Source organism: Antechinus flavipes, chromosome 4, assembly GCF_016432865.1.
Source record: "Antechinus flavipes isolate AdamAnt ecotype Samford, QLD, Australia chromosome 4, AdamAnt_v2, whole genome shotgun sequence".
Lineage (NCBI taxonomy): Eukaryota > Metazoa > Chordata > Mammalia > Dasyuromorphia > Dasyuridae > Antechinus > Antechinus flavipes.
Window position 1 is genome coordinate 377,602,928 of NC_067401.1, and position 21,368 is coordinate 377,624,295.

At 37.0% G+C, this 21,368-nt stretch overlaps 1 protein-coding gene across 1 annotated transcript in view; it reads right to left on the bottom strand.

Annotated features, from left to right (window-relative positions):
• TRAF3IP3 (TRAF3 interacting protein 3) overlaps positions 1–21,064 on the bottom strand; it is a 36,743-nt gene extending 15,679 nt beyond the window's left edge. The window contains exons 1-8 of the mRNA XM_051998453.1: positions 20,843–21,064; positions 16,421–16,818; positions 13,541–13,682; positions 13,279–13,342; positions 12,897–12,921; positions 12,323–12,352; positions 12,140–12,235; positions 283–354 (exon numbers count right to left, since the gene is read on the bottom strand). Coding sequence (XP_051854413.1) covers positions 283–354; positions 12,140–12,235; positions 12,323–12,352; positions 12,897–12,921; positions 13,279–13,342; positions 13,541–13,682; positions 16,421–16,762 — 771 coding nt within the window. The 5' untranslated portion in view covers positions 16,763–16,818; positions 20,843–21,064. The remainder of the gene's footprint in view (positions 1–282; positions 355–12,139; positions 12,236–12,322; positions 12,353–12,896; positions 12,922–13,278; positions 13,343–13,540; positions 13,683–16,420; positions 16,819–20,842) is intronic.
• Positions 21,065–21,368: the final 304 nt, after the last annotated feature.

A 21,368-nucleotide genomic window follows, 5' to 3' on the forward strand; every position in this document is an offset into this window, starting at 1 on the left:
GGGTGGAGGGAGGGAGGGGAAAAATCGGAACAGAAATGAATGCAAGGGATAATGCTGTAAAAAATTACCCTGGCATGTGTTCTATCAATAAAAAAATTATTAAAAAAAAAAAAAGAGTGAAGCTGGAGGAGATGAAAACTACAGTAGAAAAATGCCATCACAGAGCTAGGAGAGCTGGAATGAGTGTATTTCTATTACATTGGCCCTTCTGGGACACAGCTCTGAGCTTCCAGGCAGGCTTCTTCTTTTACCTGTACTTAAAAGGTTCTTCAAGCTCATTACCTGGGTACAGGTGTGTAGCTGGTTTTCCAGGGATCTCAGTTTGCACTTCAGCTTGTCCTCATTCAGCTGTCCCTGGAGAGAGTGTGGAATGAATAAATGTGAGCTTGAGTTAACCTAAAACCAGCAAAGAGCTTTTTACCACTTAGTCATAGCCTGGGAGGATAAGGGACAAACCTGCAGGATCAAGGGATCACAGGAATTAAGTGGATAGTTACTTAATTTTGAAGGCATTAGAGTTGAAGGAAATGTTTAGTGAGAAATGACTAGTGTCAAGCATATTAATAAAAATAAAAAACATGTTTTTAAAAGAGATCTTAGAAATTAGAATGATCCAAAGAGCCTTTCCTAATGGCACATAGGATCCCAAACCTAGAACTGGAAGGGAGCTCAGAAACCATCTACTTTACAGAGGAAATGACCAAAGTACATTTTACGCAGGTAGTAAGCAGTCATAGGTTAGATTTGAACCCATGCCTTTGAATTTTAGATCCAAAACCAGGATAATGCCACCTGAAAGGCAGTAAAATTGTAAATTAGGAACCTAGAAGTTTGTCTGTGGGGGATGATCCTGCTCCCTCTTTCCATACACTTTTTCCCACTTCTGATCTGTTGCTCTTTCCCACAGGGCAAACTGAATTTCATCTGTAACTTCTGAGGATTTAATCTTTAGCTAATGTATGAGCTATTAACTTCAGTTAATGCTGAAGATATTATTCTTCCTAAAACAATTTCAATTTTATTAGGCAGTTCTTAAGAGGGCAGCTAGGTACAGCAGCTATTAGGATAGGGAGTGAATAAGTTCCCAGCAAAAGGCCATTTCCCTGCTAGAAACCCAGTGTCTAGGTGGGCCCTAGAAAAGGGTAAGTGACAGAAGAAGACTTTTGTTGAATTTAAATGAGTCTTTGTTGCAATGGGCCCTGAGGCAAGTTGAGAGTAACATTGACAGGATTACTTTGTAACTCCCTGTCAAATTTCTAACCTTGACAAAAGTATCATGACCCTATAGTTACTGTATCCAATCAGAAGGCCAAATTATGATGTCAACCCCTGAGGTTATTTTTCTCTTATTAAAAAAAAAAAAAAAGCTACTGGTATCTTACTTCTTCCTTAGCTCCTTTTAGCTTGCTTACTAAGCGTCACCTTGGCTAGTTCATTAGGAATTTATGCTATCTTAATAGCATCTTACCCCTGGTTAATTGTGAGTTCCCTAGCTTCATAGTATTTCCTCTTGTTAATTGTTAAAAGTTTCTTTTGAAAATTAGCCTGCTGTCAGCAATATAATAAAAATCTTTGCCTCTTGATTTGGAGATGGTTTAAACCTATATATTCTTTTATTTTTTATTATAGCTTTTTATTGACAAAACATATGCATGGGTAATTTTTCAACAATGACCCTTGCAAAAACTTCTGTTCCAACTTTACCCCTCCTTTCCTCCACTCCCCTTCCACCCCCCCCCCCAGGTGGCAGGTAGTTCCATACATGTTAAATATGTTAAAGCTATACATTCTTTTTATACACCTTGCAACACCAGTCAGAAACCCCAATATATATTTGGAGTCAAACCCCTGCTCCCCAACATTTGGTGGGCTGTATGGGGAAAATCCTGGAATTCTAATATATTGGGGGGGGGGGGAGTTGGCACTTCTCTTCTCCTGTACTCCATCAGATAGAGGATTCAGTCTGGAGCCTGAGTTCAAATCTAGCCTCAGACACTCATTAGTTATGTGATTCTGGGCAAGTAATTTAATTCTGCCTCAGTCTCCTCATCTGTAAAATAAGAAAAGGAATTGGCAACCTACTCCAAAATCTTTGCCAAGAAAACTGTAAATGGGGTCATGAAAAACTGAACACAAATGAAAAAACAACTGATCACTATCACCAGATAGCTCTTAGATTTTAAGTCTTTATGAACTTTCTAAATAAATTTTTTATCACTGGGGGAGACACAGATTTGGGACATCTCTGAAATACATTACATTAGAGCAATAGTGTCAAACTTAAATAGAAATGGAGCTACGCAAGCCACATACGTATTTAGAAAACAACAAATCAACATTATCCATGTTTTGTCATATTTTCAATTATTTTGTTAAATATTTCCCAGATTCATTTTAATCTGGTTCTGGCTGCACTTGAGAATTTTGCAGGTTTCAGGGAATTTGGCACGTCTGTATTAGAGGTCTCCTATCCCATCTGTTTATAGAGTGGCAGATCTGACAATTCATTAGAAATTCAATAAAAAAGTTACTTGCCAAGATGGAAATAGAAATGAGGGGAATGTATATCCATTTCATGAGAACTATTTTTATCTAGCATCCCTTAATGTTATTGAATACGATTTTTAGAATTTTCACAACTAAATTATGAATCGAGAGCTATATGGGACTTTTAAAGATAATTTAATCTAACCCCCATATTTTATAGGTGAGGATATTGAAGCCCATTGAGGCAGAGAGACCTATGTATGGTCACATAGATGGCCCTAGAAGTGGGATTCTAATTCGAGTCCTCTGACTTTAAAGCCAGCACTAGTGTACCACATTGCCTCTCTCATGATTCCTATTTTGGACTCTAATGAAGTAGTAACCTTTTTGGTAACTTAGTTTTTGGTCCTGTAGATTTCCCTACATCTTGTGATTTATTAGTTTTATCCCTACTAAGAATTTTTTTTTCTTTTTTAGCATTGGATGTTGTCTCTGGAAGGCTCTGAGATTGGAAAGACTAATGTAGATTAATAATAAGACATTGTGGATAGGGTGTCAGTCTTGTAGCAAAAAACCTGGGTTCAAAACCTGACATAACCAACCTGACAAAATATGACCTGGACAAGACAAAACCTTTCTCTAAAACCATAAACCTGTTAATTGAAGAGCAATTTGGTTAGTTCCATCATCAGGGGAAAAAAAAAAAAAAACAAATCCCCAAACCCAACAAAATTTGATTTTTCTTAGAAAAGGCTATCTGTGTTATACATGTATAATCTGTATCAGATTGTTTGCTGTCTTGTGGAGGGGAGAGGTAAGGGAGGGAGGGGAAAAACAAGTTGGAACTCAAAATCTTACAAAAATGAATATTAAAAGCTATCTTTACATGTAATTGGAAGAATAAAATACTATGGGGGGGGGGAAAGAAAAGGTTATCTGTGGTAATTACTAATTTACTGGTCAAGGTTTCCTGCTCTAGCCTTTCCTAGCCTACTCTCAACTATACTTCTAAAGAGCCCATGGGACTATCCATCATATTTTCAACCTTGACTCCTGCAGTTAATTTCTCCAAATAATCTAGGTTTATTTATTATTCATAACTCATCTGGCTTTCCTAGTTTAGTCCTAGGCTGGGGGTGTGCTAGGAAAGGGCTAGGAAATGGGGATCTCTTTTCAGTCTTAGACACTCCTCTCCACTCCTCTTCTCCATCTCTACTTTCATCCAAAATCAGAACACCAAAGCATCAGTGAAATATTTCATATTTCAGTTGAGATGTTCTTCTCCTTTCTACTCTACTTCTGGGGATAGAGAAAGCAGCATCATTCATCTTCCATTTTGATCTTAGCTAGTGGCCCCTCTTTTAACCAAAAGGGACTCCACCCTCTGTCCTTCCTGTCTTACATTTGTAATTTTCAACAACAAAAAATGAGTTGTTGAAACAAAGTAAAATAAAAATCTCACTTCTGTTTTTTTTTTTTTTTTTTTTTTTTCTTCTAAAAGATTCATCTAGACAGGGATAGATAAAAGAATGAGCAAGGAATTTTTACTGTTTCAGACATTTTAGGCTTCTCCAAGAGTAACCCATCAGTAGAGTCTAAGTCTTTTGAGAATTCTTTTGTCTTTTGTAGAATCAAATGCATTTATGGAATCATAGGTTATTAGTCCCAGAAGAGAAGGCAAATATCATGTGGTTCAAGCCCCTCATTTTATGGATGAAGAAACCAAATCTCAGGGAACGGAGTCCAAAGGCACACAGCTTGTTAGAGACAGAGCTAGGCTTTATTTTTTTGCAGTCTTGGATTTTTTTCTACTATTCTCTAGTTGTTCTATTTCTGACCATGTAAGATATTCTCAAACTGGACCAAAGTATAAAGTTTATCAGGAAAACAAAGTTGGGATAGACAAATTAGAAATAGATAGAGAGAGTGATAGACAAAACAGAAAACAAAGTGAGGAAAAAGGAGCACAGAAGTGAGCCTCTCTACTCTCTTTGATCCTTGCCATGTACCAATTCAAACAGAGCACTTATTCTGGTGCTCTATCCCTCACTATTTCTTTAAAAAAATAAAAATTTTTTTATAGTTTTATCTTTATATATATGTGTATATTTATATATATCTGTAGGTATATTTTGTTTTACATTGTCTAAATATGACTCACTGATAGCAAATCTTTGCCTCTTGATTTGGAGATGGTCTAAGCCTACAAATACTTTTGAGACAATTCATCTAGGACACTGACCCAAGACCCCAATATAATTTTGGGTCCAACTCCATCCCCAACAAATGCATTTGGAAGAAACATTCTTATAAAAAATTCCTTGCATCAAATATTTCTGATAAAAGTCTGATATTCAAGATATATAGGTGATTAACAGACACATATAAGGTCAAAATCATTCCTTAATAGATAAGTAGTAAAAAATATAGTTTAAAAATAAAAAAGGAATGAAATCTATCAATAATATATGAAAGAATTTTCCAAATCAGAAGTGTCAAACTCCCACCCCATAAGTTGCTGCTTTCAAAACTCTCAAGTATTGCTTGAATCATATTAAAATGTTATTGGGACATGTTTAACAACATAAATAAAATACAATACAATAACAGAGATAATGTTAATTTGAGATTTTCTCAGGCATGATATTGCCAGCAGGGATCCATTTTTACCACTCCTCTAAACCACCAATGAAAGAAAAGCAAATTAAAACAAGCTTGATATTTTACCTTACACCAGCAAATTGGTAAAAACAATTTAAAAAAACAAACCCCAGAAATAGTCAATATTGGAGAAACTATGGAAAGATAGGCATACTTATTAATTGTTGGTAGAAAATTATTTGGAATCATGAAAGAAAAATTATTTAAATATTTTTATCTTTTGATCTATCAAAATTCATACCCTTTAACCAAGGAGGCCAAAGACAAAAGGAAAGGTCATATATATATACTAAACTATTCATCCTTGCAAAAAACTATGCATTCTTTTGACAAAGAGAAAAATTAAACAAAAAGCAGCTCCTCATGGATTGGGTAATATGGAAATAAATGTAGTATAGGAATGCAATGATATATGTCCTTGCACTGTAAGAAACAATGAATATGGAAAAATTTATAGGAACATGAAAGACGTGCATGAATTGATGCAACTAAAAAGATAGAATCAAGAGAACCATATATCCTGTGACTATGATAAGTTAAATAACAAAGTTAAAAGGCATCTGAACTCAATTAAATGCAAAGACTAATTTTACTTTGTTTACAGAGAACAGCTAATAAAACTTATCTCATACCTCAGTGTGGGGATGGAATGGAGAAATAAGGGAAATTGAGGCTATGGGTGTAAAATGTTGCCTATAATGTCAAATGGGTTAATTTTTTCTTTTGTTAAAGGAAAGGTTTGGTGGGAGGTGAGAAGAAGTTGTCCTAAAAAATGTTTTCCTAAAAGTTGTCTCCTTAACTATTCTAAGGAAAAGTATATAATATTAATTACTTATGCTGAATCTGAATTTAAGTTAATGCATTAACTCTTCCACTCTTTATTTTCATTTAAAAATCTTATCTCTCTTTTATAGGATTTGTATAGGATTATAAAATTTAGTACTAGCAGGTACCATCTTAGAAACTGAAGCCCAAGGAGGTAAAAATGTTCAAAGACCACATAAGTGATAAATAGGTGTGCTATCATTCAAACTTAGATTCTGTCCCTCCAGGTTCAGTGTTCATTTTGCACTGATGTTGGGGCTAGAAGAGATTGCAGAATTCAGCTTGTCTAATTTCCTTTTTTTTATAGCCAAGAGGACAAGGGCTCATGTACTATAATTCAGTGTCCTCACTCCCAAGTCTTTGCATTCCTTAACTCACAATTCAAAGCAAATCAGGACATTAAATGGTAGTCACACTTCAGACATGGTTTAGGAAGTCACACTTCAACACATGGTTTAGGAAGATCTCAGACCCAAAAGTACCTGGGAAAGGGACTGATAGGACTTTATGTCCCACACACCTGCCAGTCATTTACGGCAGGAAGATGAAAAATAGAAGCAAATTATAAGGAAAAAAGTACAAGCCAAAAACCAAAACAAGACAAAACAAAAATCTGTGGCTTTTAAATAGATTTCCTGAAAAGAGTGTTTTGAAGGGTCTCAAAAAGTATATGAGCCTAACAGGCTTGTGAAAAAGGAATAATTATTGAAGTGCATTTGATTGAATCTGTGGAACTAAAACGCAAATTGAAGTTTGACATCTTTCTACCTAAAGGTGGAAACTTCACAGTGCCCTGGATTGTCTGGCTTAACTTGCTCAGAATAAAATGTTATTTAAAAAATGGGTTGTTTTTAAAAGGCTGTAAAACATAACCTCATTGTCATTGCTCCAGATACAAATCCATGTGACTGCAATATTAAAGAAGAAGATGGCAAGTAGGATTTTAGTATTGGTGCTGGCTTCTATGTGAATGCTACTGAAAAACTTTGAAAAACCAACTGCAGAATGCATTCATGTAAATAAATGAGCTGTTCTAGACAACAAAACACTAATTTTCTAGCTTGGTCAAGAAAGAATGCTTGTTTTTTTGGCCATTAAAATTTTTAAAAATTACATTTTGTGTTAGTATTCTTTTCAATCTGTTAAGTCCTTAGTGGGGAGAGGAGGGAGGAAGGTTTTTACCACAACTGGTAACTGGTCAAAAGGTATGAACAGCAGGTTTTTAAAGGAAAAAATCCAAGTCTTAATAGCTACATGAAAAATTACTATTAGAGAAATTCAAACTGTTGCAACTCTGAGTTTCCACCTTATTCTCATCTGATTGGCAAAGTTGACAAAAAGAAAATTGACAGACTTTTGGAGGATCTTTGAGAAAACAACATTAAAATGCACAACTGGTGAAATTGTGAATTTGGAACTATCCTCAAAAAGTTAACTAAATTGTTTATATTCTTTGATTCAAAGATGCCATTCAGTCTATACACCAAAAAGATCAAAGAAAGAAGGAAAGAATATATACCAAAATATTTATAACAGTTCTTTTTATAGTGGCAGCAAAGTAGAAACTAGGGGGTTCTTGTGAATTGAAAAAAGGCTGAACAAATTATAGCATATGATTATAATGGAATGCTATTGAACTATAAGAAATACTCAGAGAGACAATTTCACCAACACCTGGGAAAGCTTGTAGGAATTTATGCAAAGCAAAGTAAGCAGAACTAAAAGAACAGTTTATGCACATAACAAAATCAAACAGCTATGAAAGAATTAAGAACTCATATCAATGCAATGATCAACTATATTTCTAGAGTATAGTTATGAAGAACATTATTATGTCCTGTCAAAGAGATAATGGACTCAAGATACAAATTAAGACATCTTTTCAGACATGGCTAACGTGAAAATTTGTTTTTCTTGATGATCTATATTTGTTGCAAGGTTTCCCTGTCCCTAATCCCTGTCCCCCAATCCATCCAAGATAGGAGGAGGTGGGAGGGAGAAAAAATGACTGCTTGTTATTGAATAAAATAATTTTTTATACAAGGCCTCAATAGGTATTTAGGAAGCTCATGCTGCATTCTTCTTGTAAAGACCTTTTTAAATTCTTAGTTGGATTTAATAGTTGATCAAGGCAAAGATGACCAATTAGTTCCTTATAGCAACACAGTTAACTACTTTATAGCTGCTTGAGCAGAACAAAAAAATTCAGATTGGATTCAGATTGCAAAGCTGTCTACTACTTCACTGCAACTTTTGTTAATGATCACATCAGACATCACCCCAAATACCTGATTGCCTAAAAAGTTCATTTATGAGAAATCTCATACTGATAATAGTTAACATGTAAACAAAATATTTTTGAAAAGAGAGGATTATGTATTAAAAATTATTGTCTGTGAAAAATCCCTTTCAATTTTGACCAGAAGGCCCATAACCTTCTGAATGAATGAATGAATAAATAAATAATTTTTTTTTTCAAGAGACAGTGACCCACGAGGAGAGCTATTTTATATGAAATGACTTTCTTTCTGGGTTAAATTGTGCTGAACATCAAAACTTCAATGTTTTCACAACAACTTCTAGTATTCCCACAGGGCTCTCTTCCCACAAACCCTTCACAACCTACCAGTGTTCAGCCTCGTGGATGTCAGTTATTCAGGATGAAATGGGCACTTCATGGCAGAGGGGCAAAATCATACACACTTGATATGGTTGTTGTTGAGGAGTATGGGCTTCACGGCACCCGATTCTTGAAAACGTTTCAATTTTTTCCCCACCTTTGTCCTTGTTCTGTTCACCAGAAACACCACCACTTCACCTCACGGAAGTGTCAAACCACAGCTCATTTCCTCACATCAGTGAGCCTGTGCCAGGGCAGCCAATCCCCTGCTTCCCCACTGGCTTCAGTTCTGTACTCATCAGCATCTGGAGATCTCAGCTCATGGCCATTTGGAGATACCACCAAAGAAAAAGCTCAGCTCACTCTTTCTTTCTTCAGCTTCATATTCTCTGTCCTTTCCACTCTCATAAGTGGGTTCGACTTCAGGAGTACCAAGGAACTTTCCAGATGAGCGCAGCTTGCAAGGGTCCTCATTAAGAAAAAACTAATTAGATTTTGGCTTCCTCTGATAGCTAGATCATGGGAAGGTATTTTGTATGTATGAGGGGACTTACCTCACCCAGTAAAAGATGATAAAACAAACAGCTTGGAGTTTGAGGATAGATCAGACTCTTAAAATTATTGTTTCTTTCCAAGCCATGGAGACCTCTTGATAGATTACTCATTTTCAGTTAAGCTGAGACCTCTGGGGTAAAAGTCAGTTGAGTGGGAGAGCAAGTACTCTCAGAAGCCTAATAGACGAATCTGAGAATGTTGTACTAAAAAACAGGAAGTTGGAGGAGGGGTGTTATGGGGACTCAGAGGAACCACTGCTCCCCCTTCTTGAGTCTGGAGTGAAAGCTTTTTCTTTTCTTCCTTTCTGGATAATATTGATAGCTTGTCCAGGGTCACAAGATTTCTGCTCCCCCTTCTTGAGTCTGAAGTGAGAGCTTTTTCTTCTCTTCTTTAGTGGATAATATTGAGGGTCACAGATCTTGTGAATGACTAAGGCTGGGTATGAATTCTCATCTTCCTGACTTCAGGGCCAGCATTCCATCTGCTTTGCCATCTACCTGCAAGTAGGCTGACTCCTACTCATCCTTTAAAACTCAGCTCATCACTTCCTATAGGAGGCCTTCCCAAATCTTGGTAATGATGACATTTTTCTTCTTGGACTTCACACATCCCTTTGCTTATCACTATCTTCTTAATAAATGTTAAATGTTTTTATATTTTTCAATACATATCCAGCACTATCCAGGTCTTTTTCTTTTTCTTTTTAGGCATTTATCTCTCTCCTCTCTTGTAATTAACCTCAGGGAAGATCAGAACTACATCTTGTTCACTCTTTATATCTCCTCCTGTATCTAGTATATAGCCACAAGGATGCTGCCTAAAGGAGTTGAATTGAATTTGTCTATTCCAGCTCAATCCAGGAATTTAGGAATCTAATGTGTGTATTATTTTACAAATGTTGTCTCATTCAGTAAAGAGCCTCAGGGGGTAATAGGACTGCTTTAGCTTTAGCTTTACATTTCGAGAAAAAAAATGGTTTCATTTCAATCCAACTAAATAAAGATGACCTCGCAATGTAGTTTATGGTCAAGGGGACACAGAATGAGGGGGTAGCCTAAGCAGAAAGCCTGTGACCCTTCCCCTAGGCTTGGTGCAATTGTACTCTTTTACAACAAATTTAACTATTCAGATGTCTCATCAGCAGGAGAGTCAACTCTTTTTGAGGTGACATATTGTGGAGTCAGAGGAAGTTGATTATAACTTGCTTCTGATACTAGCTATGTTACTTTAGCTAAATCACTTAACCTTGCCTTTGTCACTAACTCCTTGTGTGGCCTTGTTGGGTAAGCACAACTTCTGGCCACAAGTATGGTGGTTGTTTGTCCTTCATTCTGGAACTGTGATCAAGGAGGTGATGCCATGAAATGCAAGTGAATTGGCTTTCAGCGAGAGAGGCTGTGCAAGGTCATTGCCTCACTTTCCCCTCCAGAACTATCTGGGTCCAGGAGTCAGATACAAATCGGAATGTGTGCAGATGGCCCTGGTTGCAATGGGAGATCTTTGCCTAAGGTAAAAACCTTAGCTTAAAAAAATCTCAGTTTGACTGAGGTTATACTCAGTCAGTGATTAAGGCTAGGTAGCAATTGAAGCAAAAAATGGCCTCTTTCACCCCCCCAAAAAAAATCAGAATAAATGACCTCTGTAAAATGAAAGCGATGGACTAGGACTGTAAATTTTACCTTCTGTCCCAGACAATCTATGCTCTTCTAAATGTTTGAGTAGGAGGACGAGGGATGGAACTAATCTATGGTAATTTTGACTTTGTCTGAGCTGGAAATGAGACTCATTGTTCCATATGGGGATACTTGAAATTTAATTGCATTCAATGTTTAGAAAACTTAATTCATTTGTTTTTCTGAAAGAAAAAAAAGGGGGAGATTCTTTTTTTTCCCCTTTATTTTTGAGATTCTTGCTCTTAATAGAGCCTCAAACTTCTTTTTCCATGACAATATTACCTTGAGTTGGGACTGAAGAGGAGGATTCTGTTCCCACTAATTGTGGGGGATGGTGTTGCTTTACCATCTGAAAAGCTATTTAGCATCTCTGGATCTTAGCTATGACTTGGGAGATGCTGTGATAGGACCACCCATCATGGCATCCCCTCATCAGAGAAGATGCTGTACTTTATGAACAAAGCAGAATTGACTTAGTCCAAAGAAAATGTGAGATGTGAAAAATTAGAGAAGTTACTCCAAAAGTTCTTACGGATTATTGTGTCTGACCTGTGGCAGAGCATTTTGGAGCTAGTATTGGTTTGATCAGCCACAGCTGGATACACTGTAACTGGACTCTAACGTACCCATAACTCATAACATTTTGATCCTTTTCAAGAACAAAGGACAACAATCAACCAGCCAACCAACCAACTAACCAACCAATCAATCAATTCCCTACCCCTACACTTGTCTCTTTCTTTTCTTTTTTCTACAATAGCATTTTATTTTTTCAAATACATGTAAAAATCGTTTTCAACTTTCATTTTTGTAAGATTTTGTATTCCAAATTTTTTCTCCCCCACTTTACTCCCCTAAGACAGCAAGCAGTCTGATATGGGTTATACATGTACAATACTTTTGAACTGATTTCCATATTTGTCATGTGTACCTGCCTTTTCCAAAAATGGTCTTAAACTTCTTAGCTTGACTTACAATATCCTTTAAGGTCAGTCTTGAGCCTAGCTTATCATTTCAGATATTTCGCATTAATCTCTGTCACATACCTTTTTAGAATCCTTATTTGCTTTCATGGTTCAGATCAGGTGTCACCACAAAACTTTTAGTTCTTTTAATTATTGTTCTTTTCCTCTTCAAGGTTTTTTTTTAGACTTATCTGTGTACATGTTGGATGACTCAGTAGAATGTAATCCCTTTGTAGGCAGAGACTGTTTCCTACTTTGTCTTGCATCTATCACAATGCTTCACATATAATAGCTGTCTAATAAATACTTATTGAATTGAATGGGTCATGTATGTGGAAAGGACTTGTCCTTACCTTCCAGGACCTGTCAGAAGCTTGAAGCAATGTAGACAAGAGCTCTTGTAGAAGTACCATTTTATGCTTCAGAACCAACTCTCTCTGTAGGGCTTCCTGGAAGTGAAATGAAGCAAGGGTAAATTAAACTAAAAGGGACAATAGGTCTGACTGGAAGGTATAGACTGGAAGGTACCTACTTACTTTGAGGTAGTCAGAAAGTTGGATAATTTCCTATGGAGAAAGAGAAAGATATTAAAAAGAACTTAATACCCATGACTATGTATGTCACTAGGATGGTGGAAGTATATATATATATATATATATATATATAATTTGTACATGTACCTAGCACATAGTAGATAGTTAATAGATTATTTGTTGATTATGTGTGACCTTAGACAAGTGACACAGCAGGAAGGTTATTGGATTTGAATGTAAGTTGGGGGGAAAATATTAAATAAATAAATAAAATTCAAAAAAAGGAAAGACAGAAACTTCAGCCTGCTAAAATCCTGGAACTACATTTTGATCAAAGTCCTAATTCAGTTCTTCATGGCAGATTAGAAAGTCTCCTGAGGTTTGGAAATTGATCTTTATCATCACTTGATTTTGATACAAATTGGATTGGAACATAATAAAAGCTTTTTCAATCACTCATTCATTAATTTGGATCCTGACTTTATTTTTTACTTCTAGGTTGTATTTTATCTAACTCCCTCATCAATTCCTCTGCTCTGTAAGGACTGTCTCCTATTCCAGCTTGGGTCTCTCTTACCTTATCCAGGACTGCAATTCCGCAACTGAGAAAAGAAAAAGTAATAGGAGATAGCTATTGGATTTGGTTAAAGTTCTATGCATCAATGAATTAACCCCTTCCATTCTATTCCCATAGCCTATGGTTCCCTCCTCTTCTAATACTAAAGGAAAGGAATATTACACATATACACACACCCACCCACACCCACACACACGTATATGTGTGTGTATATATACACACACACACACACACAAATAGACACATAACTCACATATAAATACACATACACACATAATCCCTATCCTCTCCTTTGGGAGCATATATGGTATAGAAGGAGTCTGATGAGGGGAATAGGAAAGTGAGAACTTTGGGATCAGGAAATAACCACTGAAATACTCACTCAGTTTGCTGACTGGCATCATTCTTAATTGTCAGTTGTATTCCTAATGATTTTGTCTGTGTACCTGAGGAAAAGAGAAGAGTAGGGGAGAAGACTTGTCGAAGTGAAGCTCTGACTCTGAATCTATCAGAGGAATAGGAGAGAATAGTCTTGGAGAAAAATCAGTTGGGATATAGAAGTATCTGTTTCTAGTAAGTTGGGGTTATTGCTGGATGTCTCTCTGCATGGCCCGATACCAATGGGGGAAAGGATCTCTTCATACCTTGATGAAGTGTAAGTGGCTTTTTGATTAGCACTTTCTCTGGTAAGAGTTTTGAAGTAGAAGTGTTGTCGGAGGGATCCCTGAAGTTTTCTGGGAGAGGATGATGTTGGACTGAAAGGACTTTGGTGCTGTTCTCAGATTCCTGCAAAGAAATCAAGTGATGATAAAGATCAATTTCCAAACCTCAGGAGACTTTCTAATCTGCCATGAAGAACTGAATTAGGACTTTGATCAAAATGTAGTTCCAGGATTTTAGCAGGCTGAAGTTTCTGTCTTTCCTTTTTTTGAATTTTATTTATTTATTTAATATTTTCCCCCCAACTTACATTCAAAACAAAAAAATTTTTTTACATTTACATTTTAAAATTTTTTTGAGTTTTAGGTTCTCTCTTTTATTCATACCCAAAATTAAGAAACTACATATGAATTATGCAAAACATTTCCATAAAAGTCAAGTTGTGATAGAAAACATTGATCTCCCATCTTTAATGAAAATTAAAAACCCTCAAGAAAAATTAAGTTAAAAAGAAAGAGAGAGACAGAGACAGAGAAAATGCTTCAATCTGTAGTCAAACACAATCAGTTCCTTCTCTGGGTATGGATAGGATTTGTCATCATAAGTCCTTCAAACTAGTCATGGAGAATACAGGCTGAAGTTTCAATAAGAATTAACAATGTGCTAGGACAAAAAGAAAAGAAGCTAACAAAATCTTAAATTGCAATTAACAATGGAGGTATAGCATTCAAAATTAGGGCTTATATATTATATTCTGGCCAGACCAAATTGGAAGAATATGTCCAATTCTATGTTCCACATTTTAGGAGGAACATTGACAAGTCTTTTATTCAGGGAAGGGTGACAAGATGACAAGGAGCTTCCAAACCATGTTACGTAAGCATCAGTGAAAAGAACTGGAGATATTTAATCTAATGAAAACTAAATGCAGGTGGGAGTGGAGGAAGGGGGAGAGGCCTTTTTCAAATATTGGGAGTGCTATCTTTTCGACAAACTCAAGAGGACAGAGGTAGAATCAATAGATGGGAGTTATCTTCTTCCAGAGGCTTACCATTTTAGTACTGGACTTAATATGGACACATGATTGGTTTCTCTATTTCAGTTCAAACTTTTGAACTCAAGTGATGCAGCAGCCTCAGCCTCCCTGATAGCAGAGCTTACAAGTGTGTACCAACATGTCTGTCTAATCCTGTTTATTTAAAAATTTCCCAAAGGTCTTCCTTGAGAAGGACAATATAGGATGAAATATTATATTATTTCTAATAATCTGGTGAAAGTATTTTCATTTTTTTCTTGTTTGTTAGACAATTTCATGGTTTCCTAGGGCTATCATTCTGAACTATATAGAGCACCAGCCCTGAAGTCAGGAGGACCTAAGTTCAAATCTGCCCTCAGACACTTAACATTTCCTAGCTGTGTGACCATGGGCAAGTCACTTAACCCCAGCTGCCTCAGCAAAAAAAAAAAAAAGAAAAAAGAAAAAAAAGTACTGATATAGAGAAAGTTTGTAACCTGGATTCAATGCTTTTCTAGCCATAGTGGGGATGCCTGAGAAAATAGAAAACATTTTTCGTGCCTTCTCTAACCTCATAGGATTTACAGTCTATTTGGGAAGGCAAGATTAACACAAATGAAATAAGGAGAGAATGATACAAGGATTAACCTGTAATACCAATTCTAAATACAAGAGAGAAGAACTTGAACTAGGTCTTTAATGGTGGATAGGATTGGAATACGTAGAGGAAAAGAGGGGCTGAGGGAGAAGTTCGCAGCTTTGGAGGGGGCAATGAACATTCTATGTTTAGGGGATATCAAGCAGGCTAATTTGACTAATATGAGGGTTTGTATGGTGGAGTAATGTAGATGTAAAAGGTGTGGTTGATTAGATGGACTATCTACTATAGGAATAGTTTTATTGAGTTTGAACATCAACGTAATACAGTGGAAGGAGGACCAGTGTTCATATCTCACCTATGACACAACGTTGTGACTTTGTACAAGCCACTTAATATTCCTGAACTGCTTTTCTCATTTGACGTCTGAGTTGTCTTTCAACTCTAGATCTATTATTAGCCACCTTCCCCTTGCTTTTCCTAATTCTCTTAGCTAGAAGTGATGGCTTCTTCCATGGAATGCTTATTTCTCCTTTCTCTTCCCACCTTTCTTATTTACTTGTTGTGTTCTCACTTATAGTTACTATAGCTCTCATCCCTCTAGTAGGTTGTTAGTTCCTTATAGGGCAGACACAACCTCATTTTTCATCTTTGCATCCTTTGTGCCTATTATAATGCACTATATGTAGCATATGTTGAAATGAATAGGAAAGTGGAAGGAAAAAAAATCTTATGTTCAAAATGATAGTCCTAAGGACCCACAAGTTCCTCAGTCTAAACAACAATAACAGTAACTACAACAAAACCCTTCCACCTGTATTATTGATATGATCTTTCACTCTATGTTATCCTTCCCAAGAAAAATATGTATTTGATATATTTTAGGAAGATCTTCAAGACATTTTGAAATTTAAAAAAAGATTGGCCAGCCATGCCAATGTACACATCCTGAAATGAGCTCTGCTATCTGAGGCTCCTGAATGGCTTGAAGTCAGGAATTCTGAAGTGCAATAGATGTAAAGCCAATTAATGTCTGTATTGAGTCCAACACCAAAACAGAGAGCCCCCAGAAGCAGAAAGTTGATTGAGGACTCTGATAAGATTAGTCATGTTAAAATGCAGCTTTACAATAATGCTGAAGGAAAGGGATTGATTTAAAAATCACTTTTAAGGGAATTTATTCTCTTTTCTTTCTCCCCTAACCCCAGACAAGTGCAAGTAATGTGGAGAACATCCCTCTGTAGTGGCTACCTGTTGTTCAAATGATGACTCCATGACACTGCACTGGTTAGATACTTTGAGGTCATCTTCCTGGTCTTCCTTTCTTAAGAATTCCTGAATCTTGGGGAATGAGCTTTTCACTTTCCTTTCTTCTACTTCCAAGTTCCTTCTCTTAAAAAATTGCTGTTGACGAGGGCTCTGGGTTTGCTCATTGTGGAGTCTTCTTCTGGTCCTCCTCATCTGGCGGCATGCAGTCACGTTGGGGCGACGGCGAAGGCTCTCTCGGGTCTCCTGTCGACGCTCGCATTTGGCCTCATAGGTCTCAGCACCCCGGCCCAGTCTAGATGATGGCTTGGAGACTGGGTAGATCATGATGCTTTAGTGTTTTGTCCAGCTAGGCTCTTGACTTCTAGGACAGCTCTTTTATCCTAGGATCAGAAAAGAAGCAGAAAGAGGGACAAAGATTTTGTATGACTGGAGCAGAAAAATCAACCCAATCTAATCCCCCAAATCCTTTTCTTGTAAGGAAGAGGGACAAACATGGAGAGAGTGGAGTGCTGTTCAGGAGCCTGACCTCTTGAGTCCATTGACAATTTCTTTCTCTGAGGCAAGCTCCTATTCTCTCTTACCTTTAGTCTGTTCTTGCAAAATGGGAAGTCTTATCTTCCCCTTTGCATTATTTTTAGTCAATGCCATGAACATGGATTAAATAAAAATTCTCATGAGTTTTCATATTTTGGACACTATGAATCTTTAGTTGAGGCCAAATTTCATTTTAAAAAATAAATTTTTATTCATATCATTAGTTTTATATCTCTTAGATTTCTTAACATGTCTCTGCTTCCCAAAGTCATTTCTCATAACAAATAAAAAAGAGGATAGAAATTCTGGAAAAAAAAAACCCTAACTTTAAAAAAGTACCATTATATGCAATGTTCCAAATTCAGAGTTCCTCACTTCTGCCATGAAGGAGAAGAAAGACGAGAAGAAGCTTTTATTAAACACCTACTATATGCCAGTCACTGTGCTAAGCAGTTTACATTTGATTCTCACAACAACTCAGAAAACAACCCAGATAATGTTTTATATTTTATAGTTGAAGAGAATGAGGCAAACAGAAATTCTCAGTTAATAATTGTCCTAAGTCACATTTAAACTCTTCCTGAGTCTTCCTGATTCCAGACCCAGTATTTTATCCATTTTGTCCATATGCATTTAACTGTAGTCGTCAAGTTTCATTTTTCAGAACTTTCATAAGATTTACTTGAAGTTTTTCTTTTTTATTCTCGGGACTACATAGCATTCTGACTTGAAAAGGGAGTTAATACCTTCACTTATCTCTAGAATAAAAGTGTCATTAGAGACTGTCAAGGACCATTCTTAAGGCAAGTAAGCCTTGTTTGAGCCAAAGTTCTAGAAGGAACTAGACTGCTGTCCCACTGTTGTCCCTCCATGGTTGAATCTAAATCAGTGTTCCTCTTATATCCCAAACTCCAGTCTCAGTTCACGAGGCAGCAACTGACTTTTAGCCACATTTCAAGTAATCATTAAGCTTTAAGATTACTGCTATATGAGCAGAAGGGTATAATTCAAGCTTTGGATTTCAGTTTCTGGCTCAATAACTCTAGAAAGTGGACTTTTTTTTTTTTTAAAGGCAATTTGCTAACTAAGGCTGTGCCTATTTCCTAAATCTGTATTAGAACTGCCTATAGATTCTGGATTGAACACCCTTAGCATCACCAAATTTCATCAGATTACATAATATAGATATGGAACTAACTTTGGATTTTTGCCAGAGGCAATGGTCAAACTTCTGCACCTCTGCATAGTCTCACTTCTGACCTACTGTCTAGCACCCAGACTTAAGGCTCTTGGTTTTTTATTTTCTTTTTCTCCCCTCCTATTTCCCTTCCTGCACCCCCACCCCTTGCCCCACCTACCTTCCCTCTACATCCTGCCTGCGGTTATTATACAGGCCTTTCATTTCCCTCTCTGGCAGCTGCTGAAATAGAAATAGATAGACCCCCAATAAATTAAGCCTTCTGTGGATTAGGGGAAATTGTATATTTTGTCCTTTCCCCTCATTGGCTACCATAGGATGTGGTATTCACTAGGCTGGGTAGGGAGTGGATACTTGTCCAAAGTTTGGGGTGGCCTGTAATCTTAGGTCAGGGTGAAGAATAGGGAATGTTTCTCTTTAGTCTGGATATAGCTGCTGTCCAGACTAGCACAGACAGGACTGGGATAGGAAGAAGAGGATTGGGAGGTGGGGGACAGGCCACCTGATATCTATTTTGTTTGAGGTGGTATTCTATACCATCACCTTATTCTGCTTCTGACTGTTATCAATTCTTTTGCCAGTTGACTCCCAGGCTCTGTAACTAGAATAAATGAGCTGATCAATTGAAAAGATTCCCCTTCCTCCAACTATGGAGATTATAGCGGTATGGTGGGACAGGGGGAGATGACACAATACTGGAACTCACTTGCCTACATTGAGCCAATTAATTACTCAGTTCTCTACTTCCCAATGGGAATGTTAAGAGAGGGGAACCTGGTAGGATAATATTCCTCTAAATAGAGAAATTCTTAGATTTCTATAATCTCAGAACTTTTTCTAGCTTAGCCCTGTTTCCATATCATCATTGTTTACATATAAGTAATATCATCATAACTAACATTTATATAGGCTGACTCTGTGCCAGGCAGATGTACTTCTGATAAAATATAAACTCTGACTCATTGAGGATAGAGACTTTTTATCTTTTTTTGCTTGTTTTCCTAGTGCCTGTCACAGGGCATGTCATATTAGAGGAGCTTGTGGATTGATTGATTGATATATCCAGCCTCTCAGTTGGATTCTTTTAGACAATAATAAACAGAGTTATCTTTGGCCCTAGAAAGATACTTCTGGCCCTGTAGTGCAAACAATAGGATGACCCAAGTCTTGGGGTTTCCCAAGAACAAGAAGCCTGCTAGTCTAGGAACTGGAGACATAGGCAAGGGAAGAGAAAGAAAATTGAAAGCTTATGGTACTCTGTATTCTGACTGGTTCGCAGAAGGATCGGACTGAGAAGATATTCACTCTTGGTTAAATGGCTAGTTTGTGGCTCCTAGAAGGAATACCTGATGCTTAGTTACTAGTGTGGGCTACAGTGAGCCCAGGAAGGGAAGCTGTGGTATTGTTATTTCCCTTCTTCCTAAGAAGAACTGGGTCAAGAGGAGGTGCTCTTAGAGGGTGGGGAAGTTTGTATCTTTAGGTTGACTAGCATCTGCTCCCTCACCTGGGTCACTCTACTGATTTTGCTTTTTCCCTGGGTTGGCACTTCCAATTCCTAAGGGATTTTATATTAACAAGCAGTTTGCTGAATCATCAAGGCTTCCTGAATGAGTAAGAGTTAGAGATAGGCAAACATGGAATGAAAAATAGAATGCCCAAATTGGAGTCAGAAAGTTATTATTATTACTGTTATTGACAGTTATTTTAGTACTGCCCAACTCTTTATGATCTCGTTTATATTTTTTTTTGGGGGAAAGATTCTGGAATCGTTTGTCATTTCCTTCTCCAGCTCATTTTACAGATGAGGCAAATAGATCAATTGACCTGCTCAGTGTTACAGTTATTAAGTGTCTGAGGGCAAATTTGAAATCAGGAAGATGAATCTTCCTGATTCTTAGCCATTGTGCAATCTAGCTATCCAAAGTCAGGAAGGTTAGGGTTCAAATATTGTCTTAAACACTTACAAACTGTATGATCCTGAATAAATCTATTAATCTTTCTGGGTTTTAGTACCTTACCTATAAAAATGAAGAGATGAACTAAATGGTCTCTGGGATCACTTTTAGCTCTAAATAGGAATTTCCATGATTCCTCCACGAGGATATATGGAATTCAGGCTAGAAAGAGGGCCTTTAGAGAGCACCTACTTTATTTACATGGCTTCAAATAACCTGATCCCTAAACCTTTCTTGAAGGATGACTGTATTTCATTCATTCATTCATTCATTCATCAAAACTGAGTGCTAAATTTATAATCAGAAGACTTAAGTTCTTGTCTCTTCCATTTATTACTTATTACTCATTGAGCAAGTTACTTAATCTCTCTAAGTTTTAACTGCCTTATCTTTAAAATGAGAGGGTTGGACTAGATGCCCTTTAACATCCTTTTCAGCTTTAAATCTGGGATCCTATGAGGTTCTGTAAACATATATTTGTTACCTTTCTTACATATCATTTTAAGGAGGGATGGAAATAACCTTTGCTCCTACTGACTGGAGCTTTTGGAATTTAACTCTTTTTAAAATTCTTCAGGTCACCCAGCAATATTCATTTTAGTGTTTCTTGCTTCTGCGCCAGGCAAATTAAACATGAAAGCTTCCTGTGACCCACCCCAAAGTCAGAGGCCAAAATACAGATATGGGCAAAAATACACCAGCTTCTTCCCCAGTTACCTTTTGTCCCAGATGCTTTCAGGCCAGCAGCAGGAGGAAGTATTCTTAGGAGCGGCAGTGTTGGGGCCTTAACATTCCTGTTTTCTAGGGGATAAAGTTTGATTCTGGTCTCAGATGGGGCAAGAGAAATGGTTGAAGTTGAGGTTTTCAATCCGCCGTTTCAATCCTTGCTGACATTTTCCCTCCTCCACCGACCTTTCTTTTTTCACCAGTCCTGTTGAAACAGGAAACAGATGAAGTCACAGCACTTACAAACCCCAGTTCCTCTCTTACTTATATTGGTATGTACTGCAAGGGGGAACCCTCAGCACTTGAAGCCTTGAGACTGAATTTAGGAGTCTCTCATTTTCAGTTGTTGGGTCTGGGATTGTCCTTTCACTGTCTATCCTTCTCTTCGAGGTGCAGGGAATTTTCATTCTGGGAATGGAAGAGGATTATTCTTTAGGTATGGATTAAACCTTGTGTTTCTGAAAAAAGCCAGATGATTTAAAATGTTTTAATGGAAATCTTTTGGTGTTGAATCGTC